The following is a 19,696-nucleotide window of genomic DNA, read 5'->3' as shown; positions in this document are numbered from 1 at the left end:
TCTGTGACACGCGTGCGCAGCAGCGGCTCAGCTGTAGTCCTGTACGGCTCGGCTGGCACAGCGTGGTGCTTACTAAGCTAAATTCACGGGTTCGGCTCCTGTTGAGGCAGAATCGTGGCAGAACAACTGAGACTATATTAAAAATTGATTTCAGATATTTCAGAGAACGTCAGGTGTAGAAGAGAAGAATTACAATTGTTGAATTTCTTTACTCGGTACAGCGGTGAATGTTTTTAGCCGTGCTAGCAAATCTGGAGTATTTCAGTGGGAAGGAATGGCTTTACTGGAGACAATCAACTGTTTGTGACATGTAAAAAGTAAAGAAATTTGTGTTTGAGCGATTATTACTTTGTTGTAACGATGCTTCTTGGCAATAAATCTTATCATGTGTGAAAGTTTATTTTTCCTTAAATGGTGCCACATTTGTAAGGGAAATGCATTTGTTGGTTGCTCCCATGAAAAACTTGCCAAATTTCTCTGCCAATGCCAAACAGCTTATTCGGCTACCAAAAGCCTCTTCGTGGCCTAGGTTCAGTAAGATGCTGGAAACATTCCTCAGAGATTTTGGGTCATGTTGACATGACAGCATCACACAGGTGCTTGCAGATTCTTCAGCTGCACATGCATTTAGCAAATCTCCTGCTCCCCCACATCCAAAAGGCGCTCTGCTGGACTGAGATCTCAATGAACTGCCTGTCATGTTCAAGAACATTTGAGCTTTGTGACACAGCATTTTATCCTGCTGCAAGCACAAAGGAAATTTCTGGCACAACTTCACCTGCTTCCAAGGTGCACTGGGGAAGAGCAATAATCTAAAGAGGCCGAAGCTCCACCACTAGTGGTATGAAGAATGACTTTATTACCCGATCAACGTGTTTTAGCCTGTGGCCTCTGCCAGGCCATCCAGGTGGTGTATAAAGGAGGCAAATATCCCCACACTACTGCACCACCATCAGCACAGGATGGCTCCATGCTTTCATGATGTTTATGCAAAATTCTGACCCCACCATCTGAATGTTGCAGCAGAAACTGAGCACAGCCATAATAATAACAGATTTATTTACTATTAGAATCATTATAATCACTTATCACCTCTAATACCACCTCACCACTTTAAATTTGCAATGTATTTGGAAATATATTTAACATTATTACGTTTTTTGAATATGTGTAGCAGCCTCCAGTGTGACCACACTTAAGCCTCCACTCTTCACACAAGGACAGCGTGAAGCTGGAGGCAGAAGTGTAAAGCTGTCCTGATGTATCGTGGCCATCTGTCCTAAACTGGCCTGACAACATGTGGACATGGGTTCTATAGTAGTTTTGCTCTCTCATCATATATTACTGAGTCACTGAGTCTGTTTTAATCTAACACTGTTGTGCCAGGAATAAGAGAAATCAATGAATTAGAAGTGATTAAAACCACAGTTTTCAACTGTAAACTGCTGCCCTCTAGTGGGCTGTGACGGCACTACAGGTCAGAGATGGGCAGTACTGGTATTGGTATCGATACTGATATTGATATCAGATCGATACTGCGAAAGTGTCAATACTTTGTTTCTATCCTTTAACTTAGGTACATAGCCCAATAAATTGTATTAAATATTTTTTTAGAAAAGAAAAAATTTACATCAAACATGTTTAATGAAACGTGTCAGTGTTGACTGACGATTGATGTCTATTTTATTTATAGGCTATAGCATGATAAACAACAAAATCTGACCAAAAGCTTATTTACATCCTAGGTCTCAAATACACATAAAAAGCCTAAAAGTGTGTTTTATTGTTTTAACTTATTATTACGGAAAGTAAAAATCATCACAGCCATTTTGTGCTCAAATTGAAAATTACACATCTCATAAATCATAACTTGGTCTTGGAATTGGGCATTTTAAAGTATCGGTACTGGTATCGGTATCGGCAATAGTAGCCCTGTATTTACTTGGCATCAGATCAATGCTAAAATTTGCAGTCCAGAACCAACACTTCAGGTGGGCTAGGTGAGTAATCTAATATTTACAATGAAGACTATTTTAATTGTGCATTAATTTTCATTTATTTGACCAGTTTTTGACATGAGGTCTATTTTCTATTTCACTTAATTGTTTGGAAATTGTAACTGACAGAAGAATTCATCAGTTTTAGAGAAATGGTACTGAAAAGGTGGCAAAAGAAAAGTCTTTCATGGCTAATTATTATCAACAAGCAGCTCACAGCAACAGCAAAATTAATCTATGAAAACGAAGAGAAGTAGCAACAAAAAGCGAGCACCTATTGTTGGTTTTTACAAGTGTGAGAACAGAAGACGGGTAATTACGGGTTTGGGCAGACCACAGAGGTTTCTCTGTCCCTAAAGTGGGCTGCAGAAGCCTTGAGTTTGGAATATTAGTCATAGCAGCCTTTACCAACTATACACCACAGTGTGTAAAGGATTGTATGACTAATACGTTAGCTAAATAACAGGCAGCACTGCAGATCTAAACAAAGCCGCGATTAATACACTAATTCATTAGTATGGGATTAGCTATTCAAGTCACATATGGGAAATCAATAGTCACCCCCCCCGGACTACAAAAGATTTCTCACTGTGCACAGCTCATGTTAACACACCATCCCACACACACACACTGATGCATTAGGTAAATATCAGAGAACCCTCTCCTTACATCACATCTAAAAGTGCTTTATTTAAACAGAGATCTTTCCTTCTCATAAGGAAGCTAATCTCCTAATAAGGTTAACCTTTCCACCAATCACTTTAGCTTTCATTTCTTAAGTAGACCAGACATCTCCCGGGTGAAGGGGGTGAGCTGTTTTTTTTTATCTTTTCTTTTCTCTTTTAAACGAGCACAATCCATGCAGTAATAACTGCAGTGCTCACTCATATAATTCGATTATGATTTCAATAAATGAGGCATAAAAACAAATTATGAGTCAAAGCTGCGAACTGAACAAAAGTAGCAATTTTTGAAAAGTGTATCTATCACCAAAAGTCAAAACTAAAACCTGTGAGACAAACCTACTTAATCTCAAGAGTAGGCGAGGGCAGCGAGGGAAAGCTCTGCCAAGGAAGCTCACTCTCTGGCCAGAATGGACTTTTAAGGCAACAGTATTGTATTTTGTATATATTAATTGTTTTCTTTGTTCTTTCGAAACATACTTGAACAAGTTTGTAATGCAGGTAAAAATCAGATAAGAACAGCATGGCAGCTGTTTACAGTGATTACACAAACATTATGTATGTATAATAACTGGAAATGAATTCCTTGAGCTCATTAAATTATATAATAGTACAGAATATTTCTAACTAATTAATTATTCTCTTTTTCTTGAGAATACTTGGAGCCAAGTCGAAAGAAAAAAATGAGGTCAGAGGTCAAATGTGACCCACTTGTAAGAATCATAGTTTCAAAGTTATAAGGCTTTTTGTTGACAAATAAATCATTAAGATGATCTTGAAGACTTTGGCGGATATAAACCAAATTTGATTGGCTTGTTAACATGACACCACTTGACATGCCTACAAGGTTTTACAGGAATTGATTCAAAACTTTTCAATCTATCGTGTTTACAGACAGAATGATGGCGCGCATGCAAACACAACCAAAACCACAACCTCCTTGGTGGATGTAAAAAAAGAATGGATGCAGGATATGTGTGTGTTATTCTGGACACACACAAGAAAATGCGACTTTAAGCGCAGGAAATGTTGGGAACACGTGAGCGCACTGACCTGGTGAGCTTGTCTGTGCAGGACATGGTGATGAGATGTTCACCCTGAAGGACACCGTCCCAGGTCTGGGCGGGTCCCCGGCAACGCACCGGCACCGTCCCCTCGCCTGACTCGATTTTAGTCCGCAGGTGACTCCGATGCTTCCTCATTAAGTGTCTGCTGCTGTGCACTGAAAGAATAATGCGCACGATCGCAGTTTTACTACTTTACAAAATCATTTCTTACTACACAACGCCAGCCAGCGTCATGCAGTCTGCCAGTACTGAAGTCGCAGATCTCATCTCTCAGCAGTCAAGAGGGTTTTCCAATATGTCTTTAAATACATTACATGCAAATATACAGCACGTCTTAAGTAGGAGTTGAATTGTTTGCATGAGTTGCAAAGCTCTCAGCTGTTACAATCTGTGTGTATGAAGCTGTGTACTTTCAAAAGGTATAACAGAAAAAGCAGATAAACAAGAAAACATTACTGATATGCAAGTTTAAAGTTTGGAGTAGGGAATTAAACGTATTAGTTTGCAACTGCCTGCTTCCTTACTGCTAATGAAGCAAACACGTGACTGGACTGTTTATGAATGCGTGGGCTGTGATTTTTGGGAGGGAGGAGGTAGCCTTCTCCCTGGAGCGATGCCCTTTTGAAAGTTTCTATTTTATTTTATTCAAACTGACAGAGAAATCCTTGCTTTATTGACACTGTTAGCAAGAGCGCAAGTTCCTTGATCCATTTAAGACAATTTCACCTAGTTTAGCGTGGGCGTGCAGTCTAGCATGACCTCCACAGGTGCTGACAGTGGTAGTTAAAGTCAAATGTTTCTTACTGTTTGGATCATGCCTGAGTGCAGTTTGCATGTTCTCCCCGTACCGCTGTAGCTCTCGCTGCGTGTCATCCCTGTGACACTCTATAGCAATATATACGCCTTCGTTGCACTCTGACCAAATGTACATATGCAATCGCTGTTTTGGTTTCCTTTCTTGAACTTTAAACCCCACAGTGACACGCTCTTCCTTTTCCTCTCTCCTCCTCGGCTGATCTGACAGCAGCTAAAACTTAAGCGCCGACTTCTAACTCAGAAATGTTTAAGAACTGTCAGGAAAAGGTGCTCGGTAATTTTGTAATCTGTGAGAGCGCACAGAATTACATTTAAAAGGTTTAATGCCTAAAAAGTATAAAAGCTCTCTCTAATGACAGCCTTTCTCCTTCTTTCTTTCCGTCAGTGCTGGTTTCATGAAAATTTCACTGCGCTGTAGCATGTACTCGCAGAGCTTAAAAAAGCAGCGTCAGTCAGCGAAGGACCAGATTACATTTCTGAACTCGTAGGCCACCAGAAAACTGCTGGGCAAACCATCTAAATGAATATACAATTTATATTCAGTAGGTAAGCAATAAAATGTCATCTAGTCAGCACGGTGCAACTGAAAAGAGGCCAAAGACAGAATGTGACATGAAAAGGATGGCAGCTTCTTGTGAAATAATACAAGGAGAGCGGTGGCTTTCAGAAAGTCTGCCAGAGAAAATGATCTCTTTATAACGTAAGACACTGTCTGAGAAACTGAGAGAATGGCAGCAGTAAAATGGATTATACAGTGGGGCAAAAAAGTATTTAGTCAGCCACCGATTGTGCAAGTTCCCCCACCTAAAATGATGACAGAGGTCAGTAATTTGCACCAGAGGTACACTTCAACTGTGAGAGACAGAATGTGAAAAAAAAATCCATGAATCCACATGGTAGGATTTGTAAAGAATTTATTCGTAAATCAGGGTGGAAAATAAGTATTTGGTCAATAACAAAAATACAACTCAATACTTTGTAACATAACCTTTGTTGGCAATAACAGAGGTCAAACGTTTACTATAGGTCTTTACCAGGTTTGCACACACAGTAGCTGGTATTTTGGCCCATTCCTCCATGCAGATCTTCTCGAGAGCAGTGATGTTTTGGGGCTGTCGCCGAGCAACACGGACTTTCAACTCCCGCCACAGATTTTCTATGGGGTTGAGGTCTGGAGACTGGCTAGGCCACTCCAGGACTTTCAAATGCTTCTTACGGAACCACTCCTTTGTTGCCCGGGCGGTGTGTTTTGGATCATTGTCATGTTGGAAGACCCAGCCTCGTTTCATCTTCAAAGTTCTCACTGATGGAAGGAGGTTTTGGCTCAAAATCTCACGATACATGGCCCCATTCATTCTGTCCTTAACACGGATCAGTCGTCCTGTCCCCTTGGCAGAAAAACAGCCCCATAGCATGATGTTTCCACCCCCATGCTTCACAGTAGGTATGGTGTTCTTGGGATGCAACTCAGTATTCTTCTTCCTCCAAACACGACGAGTGGAGTTTATACCAAAAAGTTCTACTTTGGTTTCATCTGACCACATGACATTCTCCCAATCCTCTGCTGTATCATCCATGTGCTCTCTGGCAAACTTCAGACGGGCCTGGACATGCACTGGCTTCAGCAGCGGAACACGTCTGGCACTGCGGGATTTGATTCCCTGCCGTTGTAGTGTGTTACTGATGGTGACCTTTGTTACTTTGGTCCCAGCTCTCTGCAGGTCATTCACCAGGTCCCCCCGTGTGGTTCTGGGATCTTTGCTCACCGTTCTCATGATCATTTTGACCCCACGGGATGAGATCTTGCGTGGAGCCCCAGATCGAGGGAGATTTTCAGTGGTCTTGTATGTCTTCCATTTTCTGATGATTGCTCCCACAGTTGATTTTTTCACACCAAGCTGCTTGCCTATTGTAGATTCACTCTTCCCAGTCTGGTGCAGGTCTACAATACTTTTCCTGGTGTCCTTCAAAAGCTCTTTGGTCTTGGCCATGGCGGAGTTTGGAGTCTGACTGTTTGAGGCTGTGGACAGGTGTCTTTTATACAGATGATGAGTTCAAACAGGTGCCATTCATACAGGTAACGAGTGGGGGACAGAAAAGCTTCTTACAGAAGACGTTACAGGTCTGTGAGAGCCAGAGATTTTCCTTGTTTGAGGTGACCAAATACTTATTTTCCACCCTAATTTACGAATAAATTCTTTACAAATCCTACCATGTGAATTCATGGATTTTTTTTTCACATTCTGTCTCTCACAGTTGAAGTGTACCTCTGGTGCAAATTACTGACCTCTGTCATCATTTTAAGTGGGGGAACTTGCACAATCGGTGGCTGACTAAATACTTTTTTGCCCCACTGTATGTGTATTAAAATAGCTGCGTTTTATTCATTGAATGATGTCGACTTTATGGAAAACAAGGAAACAGCAAGGGAGGGTTTCTTACGGTCAGCGGTGATTTCGTATGGAGAGTTGAGCCTCCCGTCTCCACACGGCGAGGTGCTGATGTACATGTGGAAATGGATGTTGTCTCTCAACCTGTAGCCGCACTCTTTGTGGTGCACAAATATCGACTCCTCCCAGTCCTCTGGCCTTTTACTTTGGCAGCATAAAAGGGAAAAGACAACAAGGAGGAGGGAGATTGATGAGAAAGGTAGAAGCATTTATCACAGCAAAGGACACAGATCTGCACTTTTCTTTTCCAATGATGAAGTGAGTTGACATGGACAGAGATGGACACTGGCCCTCTCTCTGACCACAGACAATTCTCCTCTGTCAGACGGAGTCCTGGACATTACTCTTGCTGCCCATAATAGTCAGAGCAAACAGGGGAATGAGTTTAACCTGTTGGCAAGTACACACCTTTGAGTCACGACACTGCCATTGTGAAGGCCAAACGAAGTAAATATCATTTCATATAAAACAAATGTACAGAAAATGAAAAAAAGTACAGCATGGGTTTGAGTCCATTAACAGGAAGTTGTTAGATAGGCACTGATTATATGTACTCAGACAAAATTCATGTAACATGAAAAACACGAGTGGGCTAAAAAAGATAGACGAACTAAGAGATCCCAGGAGTGGAGCCCACAAAGCAAACTGCAAAACTGTGTTCAGCAGCAGCAGCTCAACATGGCCACAGCAGCCACTGTGGACCGCTATATTTGGGGAATTATACAACAAACATCCATTGACTGGAGCTTTCCTTATCATGTGACTTTAGCACTTCCTGTTTCAAATCACAAAATTAGTTGCTCTGTGTAATATGTGCTAACTGTCCCAGGTATCTGGTGGACTGTTTGGCTAACATTGGTAGAAGTCGTGTATAGCTAACAAGCTATGATCATAACCAATTCTGATTGTGAAAGGTTGATGTGTAGTCCATATGTTCTAGTGTCTGCACTCTATGCTTCAGTAGCTTGTAGGACCACCTTTAGCACCAATAACTTGCAGTAATGATAATCGGAGTTTAGCAGATCCTCACATTACTGTGCAGGAATTTCTGCCAGTTCTTCTTTACACTTTATTTACACTGTTGCTTCAGTTTATTGAGGTTTGTTCTCTTAAGTTTGTCATACACATATTCAAAAATTTAAGTCTTTTGTTTTTCAGCTATTCTGTTGTAGATTTGCTGGTTTGCTCGAGGTTGTTATCGTGTATGACATCGATTTCAGCCAAGCTGTAGTTGCTGGACAGACAGCCTCACATTTGTCTCATGTGAATACAACTGAATACTCTGGCATAGAGAAGAGTTTATGGCCATCTTAATCAGCGGTCCCCAACCCCCAGGCCATGGACCGGCGGCGGTCCGTGAGTCGTTTGGTACCAGGCCGCAAGAGTTGAGGCTCGGGTGTGAAATTTATGGTTTTATGGTTTCCCGGGGTCTTTTCCCGTGTTGTAGTTGTGTGTTTTACAGTCATGTGAGAAAATTAGGACACCCCATTAAATAATCGGCTCTTTATTAAGAAATGTTCACATATCAATGTCTAATCATGTTTTCATGTGTTACTGGAAAAGAAAGTGACTTAATTGCAATTAAACAACAAAAATAAAAAAAATTACACATCAAAAAAAAAAAGATATGAACAAAAATGTGTATTTTAATGGAGGAAAAAGTTAGGATACCCTACCCCCTAATAACCAGTGTTGCCCCCTTTGGCTGATATAACTTCAGTGAGATACCTTTTGTAGCCTTTTACCAGTTTCTGACATCAGAAGCAAGTTTGGGCAACTCCTCAATGCAGAATTCTTTCAGCTGTGAGACGTTTGAGGGTTTTCTTGCATGTACAGTCTGTTTCAAGTCACCCCACAGCATCTCAATGGGATTAAGATCAGGGCTTTGACCATTCCAGGACTATCTACTTAGTTTTTAGCCAGTTCTTGGTGGATTTGCTGGTATACTTTGGGTCATTGTCATGTTGCAGTGTCCAGTTCCGCTTCAGCTTTAATTTTTTAACAGATGGTTTCACATGTTCTTCAAGCACCCCCCAATACACAGTTGGATTCATGATGGATTCTATGATGGTGAGCTGCAGGTGCTGCTGCAGCAAAGCATCCCCAAACTAGGATACTGCCACCTCCATGCTTCACAGTTGGTATAAGGTTCTTTGCTTGGAAGGCTGTATTTGGTTATGCCAAACATGTCTACTGTTCGGGTGCCCAAATAATTCAGTTTTAGATTCATCCGTCCAAAGAACATTATTCCAGAAGTCGTGGTCTTGCCTTAATGTTTATCTTAGAGAGCAAAGGTTTCCTCCTTGCACACCTCCCATGAAAGTCAAACTTGTGTTGTCTCTTTCTGATAGTAGAGTCATGCACTTTCACATCGACAGTAGCCAGAGCCTGCTGTAGTTCCTGTGATGACATTTTAGGATTTTTGATGGCTTCTTTGAGCATCTTGCGGTCTGCTCTGGGGGTGAATATGCTTGGACGGCCAGACCTGGGCATGGTGGCAGTTGTTTTGAATGTCTTCCACTTGTAAACAATTTTCCGGATGGTGGAATGGTTGATGTCAAATTCTTTTGAGATGTTTTTGAATCCCTTACCAGACTCATAAGCGGCCACAATCTTCTTTCTGAGGGCATCACACAGCTCTTTAGATCTCACCATGGCGCTCAATTCAACACGTCAACAGTCAGGAGCACCACTATCACCCACACATGCAGGGCTTTGGGGTAAAGGTGTGTCACCAGGGTGCAGGGGAGGCATTCCCCCCTCTGTCCCCTTCTGGCTGCCTGTGCCTCAATTTTATCTCACAACTTAGACATTCACATTACTCACACTCTCATTACACATACATATAGGATCTTGGGGGTGGGCACGCTACACAGACTCCAAATTACCATCAGGGTGTACACCTCACCCCTGGCGTTGTTGCCCACCTCTCAATTTTAAATACATGTAGACATCGAGGGCTATCAGGGGGGGCTGTGCGTAGGGATGGGTACCGGTGTCCGGTGCCATGATGGCACCGGTTCTGACATAAACGGTAGTAACCAGACCGAAAAGCAGCGCACATTTCGGTGCTTTATTTCGGTGCTTTTTTTTCCTGAGCTGTGATACACTTTAGATTCTAGCCAATCATTTTACGTTTCCGAGGATAGTAGGCGGGGCCAGGTACGTACGTTCTGTTAGAGCAGAGCTACAGATTAAAAATGCCCAAGGCGAAGCGGTTAAAAGTCTGGCTGTACTTCACAGCAAAATATGCAAACTCAGCAGCCTGCAACAAGTGCTTTAAGCTGATACTGTGATACTGTCAAAGGAGGTAACACCTCGAATCTGATGAAACACCTGGCGACACATAGCGTTTTTTTTAAAAGCCGAGAAATGCGCCGTATTTGATAGCTTGCTGCGAGACCTCACACCGAGCACATCTACTGCGGGTGGGTTGCCTGTTATGCAACATCCCCCAAAAACACGAAGAGGAGAGTCCTGGCCCCTAGCCCTGCCAGTGTAGCAGAAATGATGAGGATGATGATGGCAGCAGCCGTTCTTCTCTGCGTGAGTAGCTAATTTACGTTGAGTAGGCTAACCACGTTATTACATTAATGCATGTAAGGTGAACTAGCAAACATCATCATAGCTACATGCTGCTGTCTTCTTGTTTGATGGCAGATACTCCCTTCACCCTGGCTAAAAAGGCTAAAATGACCAAAGAAAAAGAGGGAAACGGCTAAACATGAGAGGTTTTTGGACAAAGTTTGTGTTTTTTCCATTGTTTAAGCACTGCTTCCAGCCAAGAGTGATACCATATATGCCCCATAGCTGCAGAAAAGGCTAACATTGTTATCTTTTTACAAAAAACAGCTGAACATGAGAGGTTTTTGGACAAATTTTGTGTTCTCCATTCTTTAAGCACCGGTTTGAGCACCGTTTGAGCACCGGCACCATTTCAAAAGTACCGATTTGGCACCGGTATCGGATAAAACCTAAACGATACCCATCCCTAGCTGTGCGCTTACCTGCTGCTCTCTGGCAGGTAGCTCCATGCCCTCCTGGGTTTTAAATGCACCTTAGAACACACATGCATCAACACTACATATGAGCGGCGGAGGGAGGTTTGGAGTCTTCTCACACCTCCGTTCTTGGCGGCCTGCTGGAGCGGGGGGGCTAGGAGGAGGAGTTGGCCGTCCGACTGCGGTCTGGAGTCTGGGGCCTCCCTGCTGCTGCGGAGTCGGGGCAGTCTGCTTCTCCCCACCGCAGGGAAAAGGGTAACACCACCTGGGTCTGGGTGCAGTTTCCCCCTCCAGGGGCAAGGGTACCTAGACCCGGTTTGTAGAGTACGCTTGGGGAGTGTGATCGTGTGTACAGCGTCTCTTTATGTCTGTCTCCACATTGGGTGAGTGTTGAGTAATTGCATACTAGAGCATGAGGGTGGGAATGGATGTTTGTGTCTGTGTGTGCCTGTATGTCTGTGTCTATATGTCAGGTTGGGTATCAGGCGCCACCTCTCTGGGGACACCTCAGGCCCTCCAAGGTTTGGAGGCCTATCTCCCCCTACCACCACTTCCCCTGCCAGTGGCGGACTCCCTCAGACATCGGTGCGTTGGTGGTTCTTTGTGTCCGGGGATGGGCGTCCAGGTACACACCGGCTCACTCCTTGGCGGCCGCTTATCGGGGCCTGGAGCCTGGGGCTCGCTTGGGCCACTTCGGAGGTGGGGTGCCCCCGGCCTCTCGGCCTGGGGCTCGGTCACTCAGGCACAGCTGGCTGCCGGCGGAGCTCACGGGCGCGTCACTGCAACTCCCCCTGGCTTCTGCTCCGCGGCTGCTGAGTGAACCCTCATCTGGGACTCTCCTCAGCTCTTTCTGGGACAGTGGCGCGGCTGCCCCTCTGTTGGTCTTCCTTGGTCTCTTGTGTTCTGGGGGCCTCTGGATGTCTGGAGTTTTGATCTCCTCCATACCTGCTTCATGCCCTGGAGGACGGGGCTGTGGCTCCCTCACACCCTCTAGCAGATCATTACATGAAGGAACCTTTTAAATACAAGCGCGCTCACGCTCACAGGTGTACACATGGGTGCTCACACACACAAACTACACCCTTTTTGGCTCCTACCTTAAAGCACACTGTGCGCTGTCAATATTACGTGCTGCACAATAATGTTTAACACTTAGTATTTACTGTTATATTCCCATAGATCATCATGATGTTGTCTATCCCTTGTTAAATGCTTGTTTTCTTTTTTCTTTCTCAACAGGTGATCCAGGTGATTGATATTTGTATTTTTGTCTGCTTATTTTGTTGGTTTTTGTTTTTTGCCCTTTATCCCCGTCCCTCTTCTCCGCTGTTTTTTTTTCTTTTTTCCCCCTTTCTTTCTCCCTTTTCTTTTCCTCATTCAAGTCTGTCCCGTATCTAGCAAGTGAAAATAAAAATACAAAATAAACAATAAAAGGTGAATCAAATAGACCATTACGGCAAGGCTGGGATGGTCAATTTGGCAAAGTAAATCCGTTGGGCATCTTTCTTCGCCTTTAGACAATAATTCTGATGGCAAAAGAACCAAACGGGACAGGCAAAAAACAAAACAAAACAAAAACAACAGTCAGGAGCACACTAAACTCAATCTGAGGTTTAAATAGAGCAAGGTTCCCTTAAAATGCTGGGTAACAATGTACTGATCATGTGCACCTGACGTGATACACCTGTGTGTGATTTTAACCATTTTAAGTGCGATAACATGTGGGGGTTTCCTAATTTATTCCTCACCAGAAATCACATTCTTTTTAAATTACATTTCACATAAAGTTTTAAAAAGGCTTTTCTTATTTTTTAATTGTTTAGTTATATTATTTGGATGCCTCAGTATCGTTAAAATGTAAATTAAATATCTATATGTCCAAATGTATTTTAAAATTTACAGGCTTTCATAGGGTGTCCTAATTTTCTCACATGACTGTATTTCTAAAGAAATATTTACACGTTACCATAGCGACCAGAGAGCATTAAGGGGCAGAGAAGAGGATGTTCCTCTCAATGTTTTTGGCGCATTTCAGGAGGACGCTGCTAATAAAGTTACACAATTACACACTGAATTCACGTTTATTATTATATTTGCAAAATACCACATTTTTGTCTTGGTGGTATCATTTTATTTTGTTGTGTTTATCCGTGACACCTTAAAGGCCGTTCTGTGAAAATATTGCCCGACATTAAACTGGTTGGGCACCGCTGATCTTAATGACTGCAAGGTGCCTAAGTCCCATTGCTAAAATAAACACAAATCATTACCCCTCCACCGCCGTGCTTGACAGTTGCTGATGATGAACTAATTGAGTAGATTTGATTATCAGCATCTGGCTAGCAAGTATAAAGTAGCATCAAATAGAAATAATCTAGTATTTCTAAAATACTTGATCCATAAGAAAAGATGGCAGCATTTTCTAAATGAAAACAGATTAGTGATAAAACAGCAGGTTCCAATATTGTTTTAGGACAGTTTATGTTTATAAAACACCTTCTGTTAGTCAGGTAAATGCTTATAAACAGGAAATAATCATCTATTTTTTTTCTTGTGTGTAGGAATAAAGATGTCATCACTCACATACAGTACTATATAAAAACTATCCCTCATAATGCAAAGCACGACCGCACTCTTTATATAACCTCTCCTCTGTTTCTGATGTCCTTTCACTGAGTGTAAATATGGCAGTTCTGGCATTTTGTTTGGTCGTTTCATTATGAGTTATCTTCCCCATTAGCCATTTTGCTCAGCTGCAAAGTCTCCCTACCTGCCATCCAGCATTGTGCTAAGACAAAAAGTCAGTGCTGTGTATGCAAATATGACATTCAGCCATCTAGACTTCTATCCACTAATCTGATACATCAGCCTTGCAATCGAGCTCCTGGGGGAGCACAAAAACATAATATATGCTCATGCACTGGAGGCAGTTAGGAGTCAAAACTTGTCAGGGCTGTCTCGTGATACTGGTGAAAAGCTTGGTGAGTTTGTGTGCACCAGCGCGCGCTGTACAGGTAGCAAATGCCCACAAAGTAGATAAAACAGCACTAAAAACAAACAGGCCACTGAGACACGGAGCTGAACCGGTTGAGTGTGTGATAGTATGCTTAGTTAGCTGAAGAGAACAGCGCACATATGGCTCGTTGATTATTGAAAAGTCTCAAAGCGGTGCTGTTTCCATGGAGCTTATTGCAGAGGAGAGAGCATGCTTTGGCACTGCAGGGGGAGGTCATAACAAAAACATGTAATGCTGTTAAGCATACTGTAATGAGTAATGCAATGTAATGCATTGTTATAGCTGTTAGAGGAGCCTTGGAAACTCAAGTTTGTGAAGCCTACGCAGCATGCTGGCAAGAGTTTAAATTAGCGATTAAAGTGAAGTCACTGCGAGAATGTAAGATATTTCCTCGTGCACTTTGCAGAGACGTTGCTACTACTTTATACTCGATGAAGCATATAAATTCTTCATAAAGAATTCAGGCTTTGTTTTATTTTGGTTTGTTGTAGATGCAGTTTTAAATGGATAAAACCTGTAAATCAGTCTTTGTCTAAAATCCCACAATTACAAAGTGATTTTAGACATTCAGACCCTTTTTTGTGCCACTCAATATTATCCTCTAGATGAGTCTCGAAAGGCTTGGATACATTTTAGAAACCCTTATATATGCTGTTCCTGCATTCAGACTGCATGGCAGGAAAAATAAAAAGTCCTGAAACTTAAAAAAAAAACTCTGTAAATGCCCAGTATGAAGTTATCAAGGCATAAACTGGGGCAAAGATGTAAAAACACTTGTAAAGCTCTGGGTGTTGAGTTCCAAGGAGGTTTCAATAACTGTGAAACTAGGTGTGGAAAAGAAGTTGTGAAATAGTTACTGTGGTTCTTGACTCAAAGTTTCCCATTCGGTGAAATTGTGTAACCAGGAGTCTCAGAAGAAGGAATTTTGAACACTTGTTTGTCTTTTTTGCATTTCTACTTTTCACTCGAGTACACTCAAGAAAGTGAAATTGGACAGTTGCTACATTTACATTTATTCTGCTTTCAAAATAATTTTATGTTTCTATGGTGAATGTAATTAAATTATGTACACTCTGCATGACATTTAACATCTTAACACTAGTTAAATTTATTCTAGTGAGATCATGTGATGCAATCTAGTAGGAGTTGTTAGGTGCCTGGACTCGTGAGATCATGTGACATTTCAAACCACAGGAGAATCAAGCATACACAGACCAGGTGTATGCTATTGCTCTTTATTGTGGCCTAACCTGTCAAGGACCAAAACATGAAGAAAATTCTGTATAAAACCCTGTAATCATAGCTTTCCTACTGTTTTTTACGTATGGAGTGACAGCTTGGTGGTGTGGTGGTTAGCACCACCTAGTCCTGAGTTCAAATCCACAAACTGGCCACGGCCTTCTGGGTGGAGTTTGCATGTTATCCCTGTATTCGTGTCTCTCTGGGTACATGCAGTTAGTGAGGTTAGGTTAATGATTCTAAATTGCCCATAGATGTGAGTGTTAATAGTTGTACTATATACTTTCTCCCCGCAATAGACTGGTGACCAGTCCAGGTTGTGCCCCACCTCCTGCACCCCCGCGACCCTGATAAGGACAAGTGGAAAAGGGTGGATGGAGTGAGAGCTGTGTCCCAAATCCATTAAATTGGATTTATTGCATCAAATACCTTTGTTGGACTAATGTATTTTGCATGGGTTGAATCAATTAAATTAAATTAAGTTGGACTCCACTGCATTAAATACGTTTATTCATCATTAATTAATTTAGCTGATCCAACTCAGTTAAGTTGGAATATCGGAATTACATAATGCTAAAATAAAGCAATTTAATCACGTGGAAATTCTTTCCATGATTTTTTTATGTTCATCCAAATAGTTAAAGTGTACTTATTGCACCACTGTGTTAAATGCGCTGCAGCCTCCATGAACTCAGCTCTGCAGCTGCATTTAGAAGCACACTAACATCGACTTTGATTTATGATGAAACTTTGAATAATTCAAGTCTCGCTTGAACCGTTCGGTTTAATCACCTGGATCTAGAGAGATGATTTCACAGGCTGATTGTCATTTTACATTCAGCAATCAGTGGGTCAAACTCCTACAAAGGTAAAAATTCAACTTTCAAGATGAAACAGAAGTTTTCTCTAAGTCGGTGTAATGATCAGCAAAAAAGCTAAAGTTAACCAACTAACTAGTGACAGCAAATGTTATCTGGCCGTGTCAGGTGCTGAAAGATTTCAAAGCTGTAGCATGTGCACATGCGGTGCTCAGGAAATGTCTGTGTGCTTTAAAGATACAGCAGAAGATAAAGCTTTTACCTCACGAAGAGTTCAAGTTGGGAGTAGAGGAAGCGTAGCAAGGCTCGTCGGGCTGTGACTTCAGCGTGACAGTCATTGACTACTTGTCCCTGATCACTCAGATACTCTCCGTTGATGCACTTGGTGCCAGTAGATAACGCCACCACCTGGGCGTGTCTCAGGTCCAGGCCTGTTGAACAAATACAGACAAATGCTCACATTATTGCGGTTGTCATACGTTCCATTGACTACATTGATTCCTCAATCAATAAGCTTAATAGTAACCCTTAATATCAACAGCATGTCCTTTCTCACCTTTCGATCCGTAGGAGGCATTTTATCATTATTAAGAAAAAAACGGTCGAACATGCACATCTCTGCTTTGATCTGACAAAGCAAAAGAGTGCCCTGCATGGTTTCCTTTAATCGCCCAATGATTATCAATTAAAAAAGCAAAAAAAGAATAGAAAAATAAATCCTATTTGCCCTGAAAGATGACAAATGACGAGACTAAATAATAGAGTTCCTCTGTGGCAATTTGCCAGCAAAGAAAACCAATCACAAAGGACACATGCACATCCACAGAGCCTACAAGGCTCCTACAGACGAAATCAAGGAAGACTAGTCACTACAGAAACTATTAACAACAAAGTTTTAATCTTTACATACCCACCCTTTAGAAATCTGCACTGTAAAAAGGGCATAAAGCACGGCATCTTCCCTGGTTAGCAAGCTGCAAACTGAAAAAGACATTTCAGTCTTATCATTCCTGTTTCCTACTCATTTGCATTGATGTTAAGCTATCATTGGGTCACTGCAACAACATTAGCTTGTTGTGCAAGTCATCATGTTGACAGAGAACAAAACAGAGTAGGTGTGCTTCCCGTACATGCCCTCTTATTTACTGATAAACCAGTAACAGCAATGATATGGCCAATTCAGATGTTTCGCTGCTGCATCCCTATGCTGTCTAGCATGATGATACCACTTGTAAATATGTAGCGGCTAAAAACATTAAAATCTACCTAGCTAGCAAGTACATTTTCAAAACAAGCAGCTACATCTGTCAGTGTTTTTATAGAAATGGAGTTTGCAGGTTAGCAGTCCAGACAGCAAGGAAGTCTGGTTTTAAAAGTGCTAAAAAGCGACAGCATGGTCTTATCTAAAATTAACAGTATGGTGGAAGATTCATATTCTAACTCACTCTGTTTGGGATAATATGGCACAAAAGAGAGGTCACCCAAACAGAATTCCCAATAGCCACAAGAGAGATCAAAAAGCCATCCTGTCTCATGTTGGTTTTCCTTGAACAAAAAAGGAGCCTTTTCCTAAGTAAGGATTCAGGCCAGTGCAGGGCCATGTGACTGACTGACAGATAGACAGAGGTGGTGCAGAGGAATGGGGGAGGAGGGCAAGTGGGGGTGGGGGGCGCTGGATCAGCACGTTCACGGCTTGCCATTCCTTCCTTTCTGCCACAAATCTCTCCCATCGCCTCTGAAAGTCAGGCTTCGCTGGCTTCTGGCAGACCTGCAGGCATCGCCGGACCGGCACATGAGCTTTTATCAGCCTCGGCCCAGATGGCACTGCAGCGTTAGAGTCCTGACACCTTCAGTGATGAGGAGAAGGAAGGAGGGCAGGGGAGGAAAAAAGAAAGGCTGAACGGGAGAGGAGGGTGCATGACTGTGTGTGTGTGTGTGTGTGTGTGTGGGGGGGTGGGCAGTTATAGAAAAAATAGACCAGTAAAGACGAAAGGAAAAATCTAGGGTAAAATTAAACTTTTACTCTTGAAAGTAGAATACCTGAAAATAAGTATTTGGCTTAAAAACTGAATGCATTAAAACAATGTATTTAAATATCGTTGAATGAGCTTTTTTTATTTGTATCTACTATCCGTGGCAGTAGCCACAGTTTTCAATATATTTATAACATTTTCTTGGAAGCAAAACAAGTTCTAAAGTCATTGTTGACATATTATCACATTTTAGGTTAGCACATTTGAGGTCTTAGGTAAACAGCTGTTTATTTATGCAACTAACAGATACTTAGCAGCATTATTCACTGGGCCATGTGAATAAGTCCAATATTTACTCTGTTTATTGCTTATTTTTTGGTCTCCACCAGCTTCTACAGAATATGTGGCTCTTTGGGAGCTAAATATTTCACTAGGCTTAACACACTGGTTAGTTTAAGTAAGGACCTGTTCAACATCACACAGAACTCTTTAAACTGAGTTCGTTATGGGAGCTTCTGTTTCCTCGACTCTTATGGTGAGTCATTTTTTATTACGATTGCATTTGGGCCAGTGATGGTCATATATACACTGAGAAGGCATAACATTATGATCACTGACAGGTGAAGTGAATAACACTGATTATCTCTTCATGATGCCACCTGTTAGTGGGTGGGATATCGGGTTGCTGACCCCGTCCCCTGCGGAACAATGCCAAGAATGGACATGTGAGAACTGGACATGAGCAACAGAGGAAGTTTTCCTGGCTTGACAAATTACCTGGGGAACACCTGGCACCAAGATGCCAGACTATGGGAAGATGGCAACTCAGCAGAGGTGTGATGCTTTGGGCAATGTTCTGCTGGAAAACCTTGGGTCCTGCCAACCATGTTGATGTTACTTTGACACGCACCACCTACCTAAGTATTGCTGCAAACCGTGCACACACTTTCATGGAAACGGTATTCTCTGATGGCTGTGGCGTCTTTCAGCAGGATAATGCACCCTGCCTCGAAGCAAAAATGGTTCAGGAATGGTTTGAGGAGCACAACGAGTCTGAAGTGTTGGCTTGGCCTACAAATTCCCCAGATCTCAAACCAGTCAAGCATCTGTGGGATGATACTTTAAATCCACTTCCATAACTTAAAAATTAGATTCCACAATACACTTTTAGGGTTGCATTGGAGTCCATGCCTCGATGGATCAGGGCTGTTTTGGTGACAAAAGGGGGACCAGCACAAAAAGCTATGCCTGATCAGTGTATATTTCAGCTGCTCAGAGATAAAAAGACAATGATGCCTGTTCAGTTTACTGCTCACAAAAAACAAGCTCTTTTGTGTAAACTGGTCATTAACATAATTTGGTGTGTGTAGTTTCAGAAACACATAATCCTGTGCAATTTGATGTAATCATATCTCAGTTTTCCTTGAAAAAGGTAGGTTTAAAATTCTGCACTATTCCAGTACAGTATGAAGACTGTACAATCCTAAGAAAAACAGTATTGTGAGTACAGCCATTGACATTCCCTGTAAGCAATGCAGTCCAACCCTTTCTCAGTGATAAAGCAAGTTCAAAAAGGTAACAGACTCTCCCAATTTCATTCTCCTGCTTTTCCTTGCCGTTCCACTTTGCGATTGTT

The 19,696-nt window shown here is 42.1% G+C and overlaps 1 protein-coding gene across 1 annotated transcript in view; it reads right to left on the bottom strand.

The window, feature by feature from the left end:
• Positions 1 to 19,696, bottom strand: part of adarb2 (adenosine deaminase RNA specific B2 (inactive)) — a 222,988-nt gene that overhangs the window by 14,594 nt on the left and 188,698 nt on the right. The window contains exons 5-7 of the mRNA XM_085418171.1: positions 16,350 to 16,518; positions 7,006 to 7,157; positions 3,734 to 3,902 (exon numbers count right to left, since the gene is read on the bottom strand). Of these exons, the coding sequence (XP_085274297.1) occupies positions 3,734 to 3,902; positions 7,006 to 7,157; positions 16,350 to 16,518 (490 nt within the window). The remainder of the gene's footprint in view (positions 1 to 3,733; positions 3,903 to 7,005; positions 7,158 to 16,349; positions 16,519 to 19,696) is intronic.

Source organism: Rhamphochromis longiceps, linkage group LG9 (genome assembly GCF_057381845.1).
Source record: "Rhamphochromis longiceps isolate RC_006_pf linkage group LG9, R_longiceps_female_GT1.1, whole genome shotgun sequence".
NCBI lineage: Eukaryota > Metazoa > Chordata > Actinopteri > Cichliformes > Cichlidae > Rhamphochromis > Rhamphochromis longiceps.
Note: the sequence above shows the minus strand (reverse complement) of the source record. Positions and strands in the feature narration are given on the sequence as shown.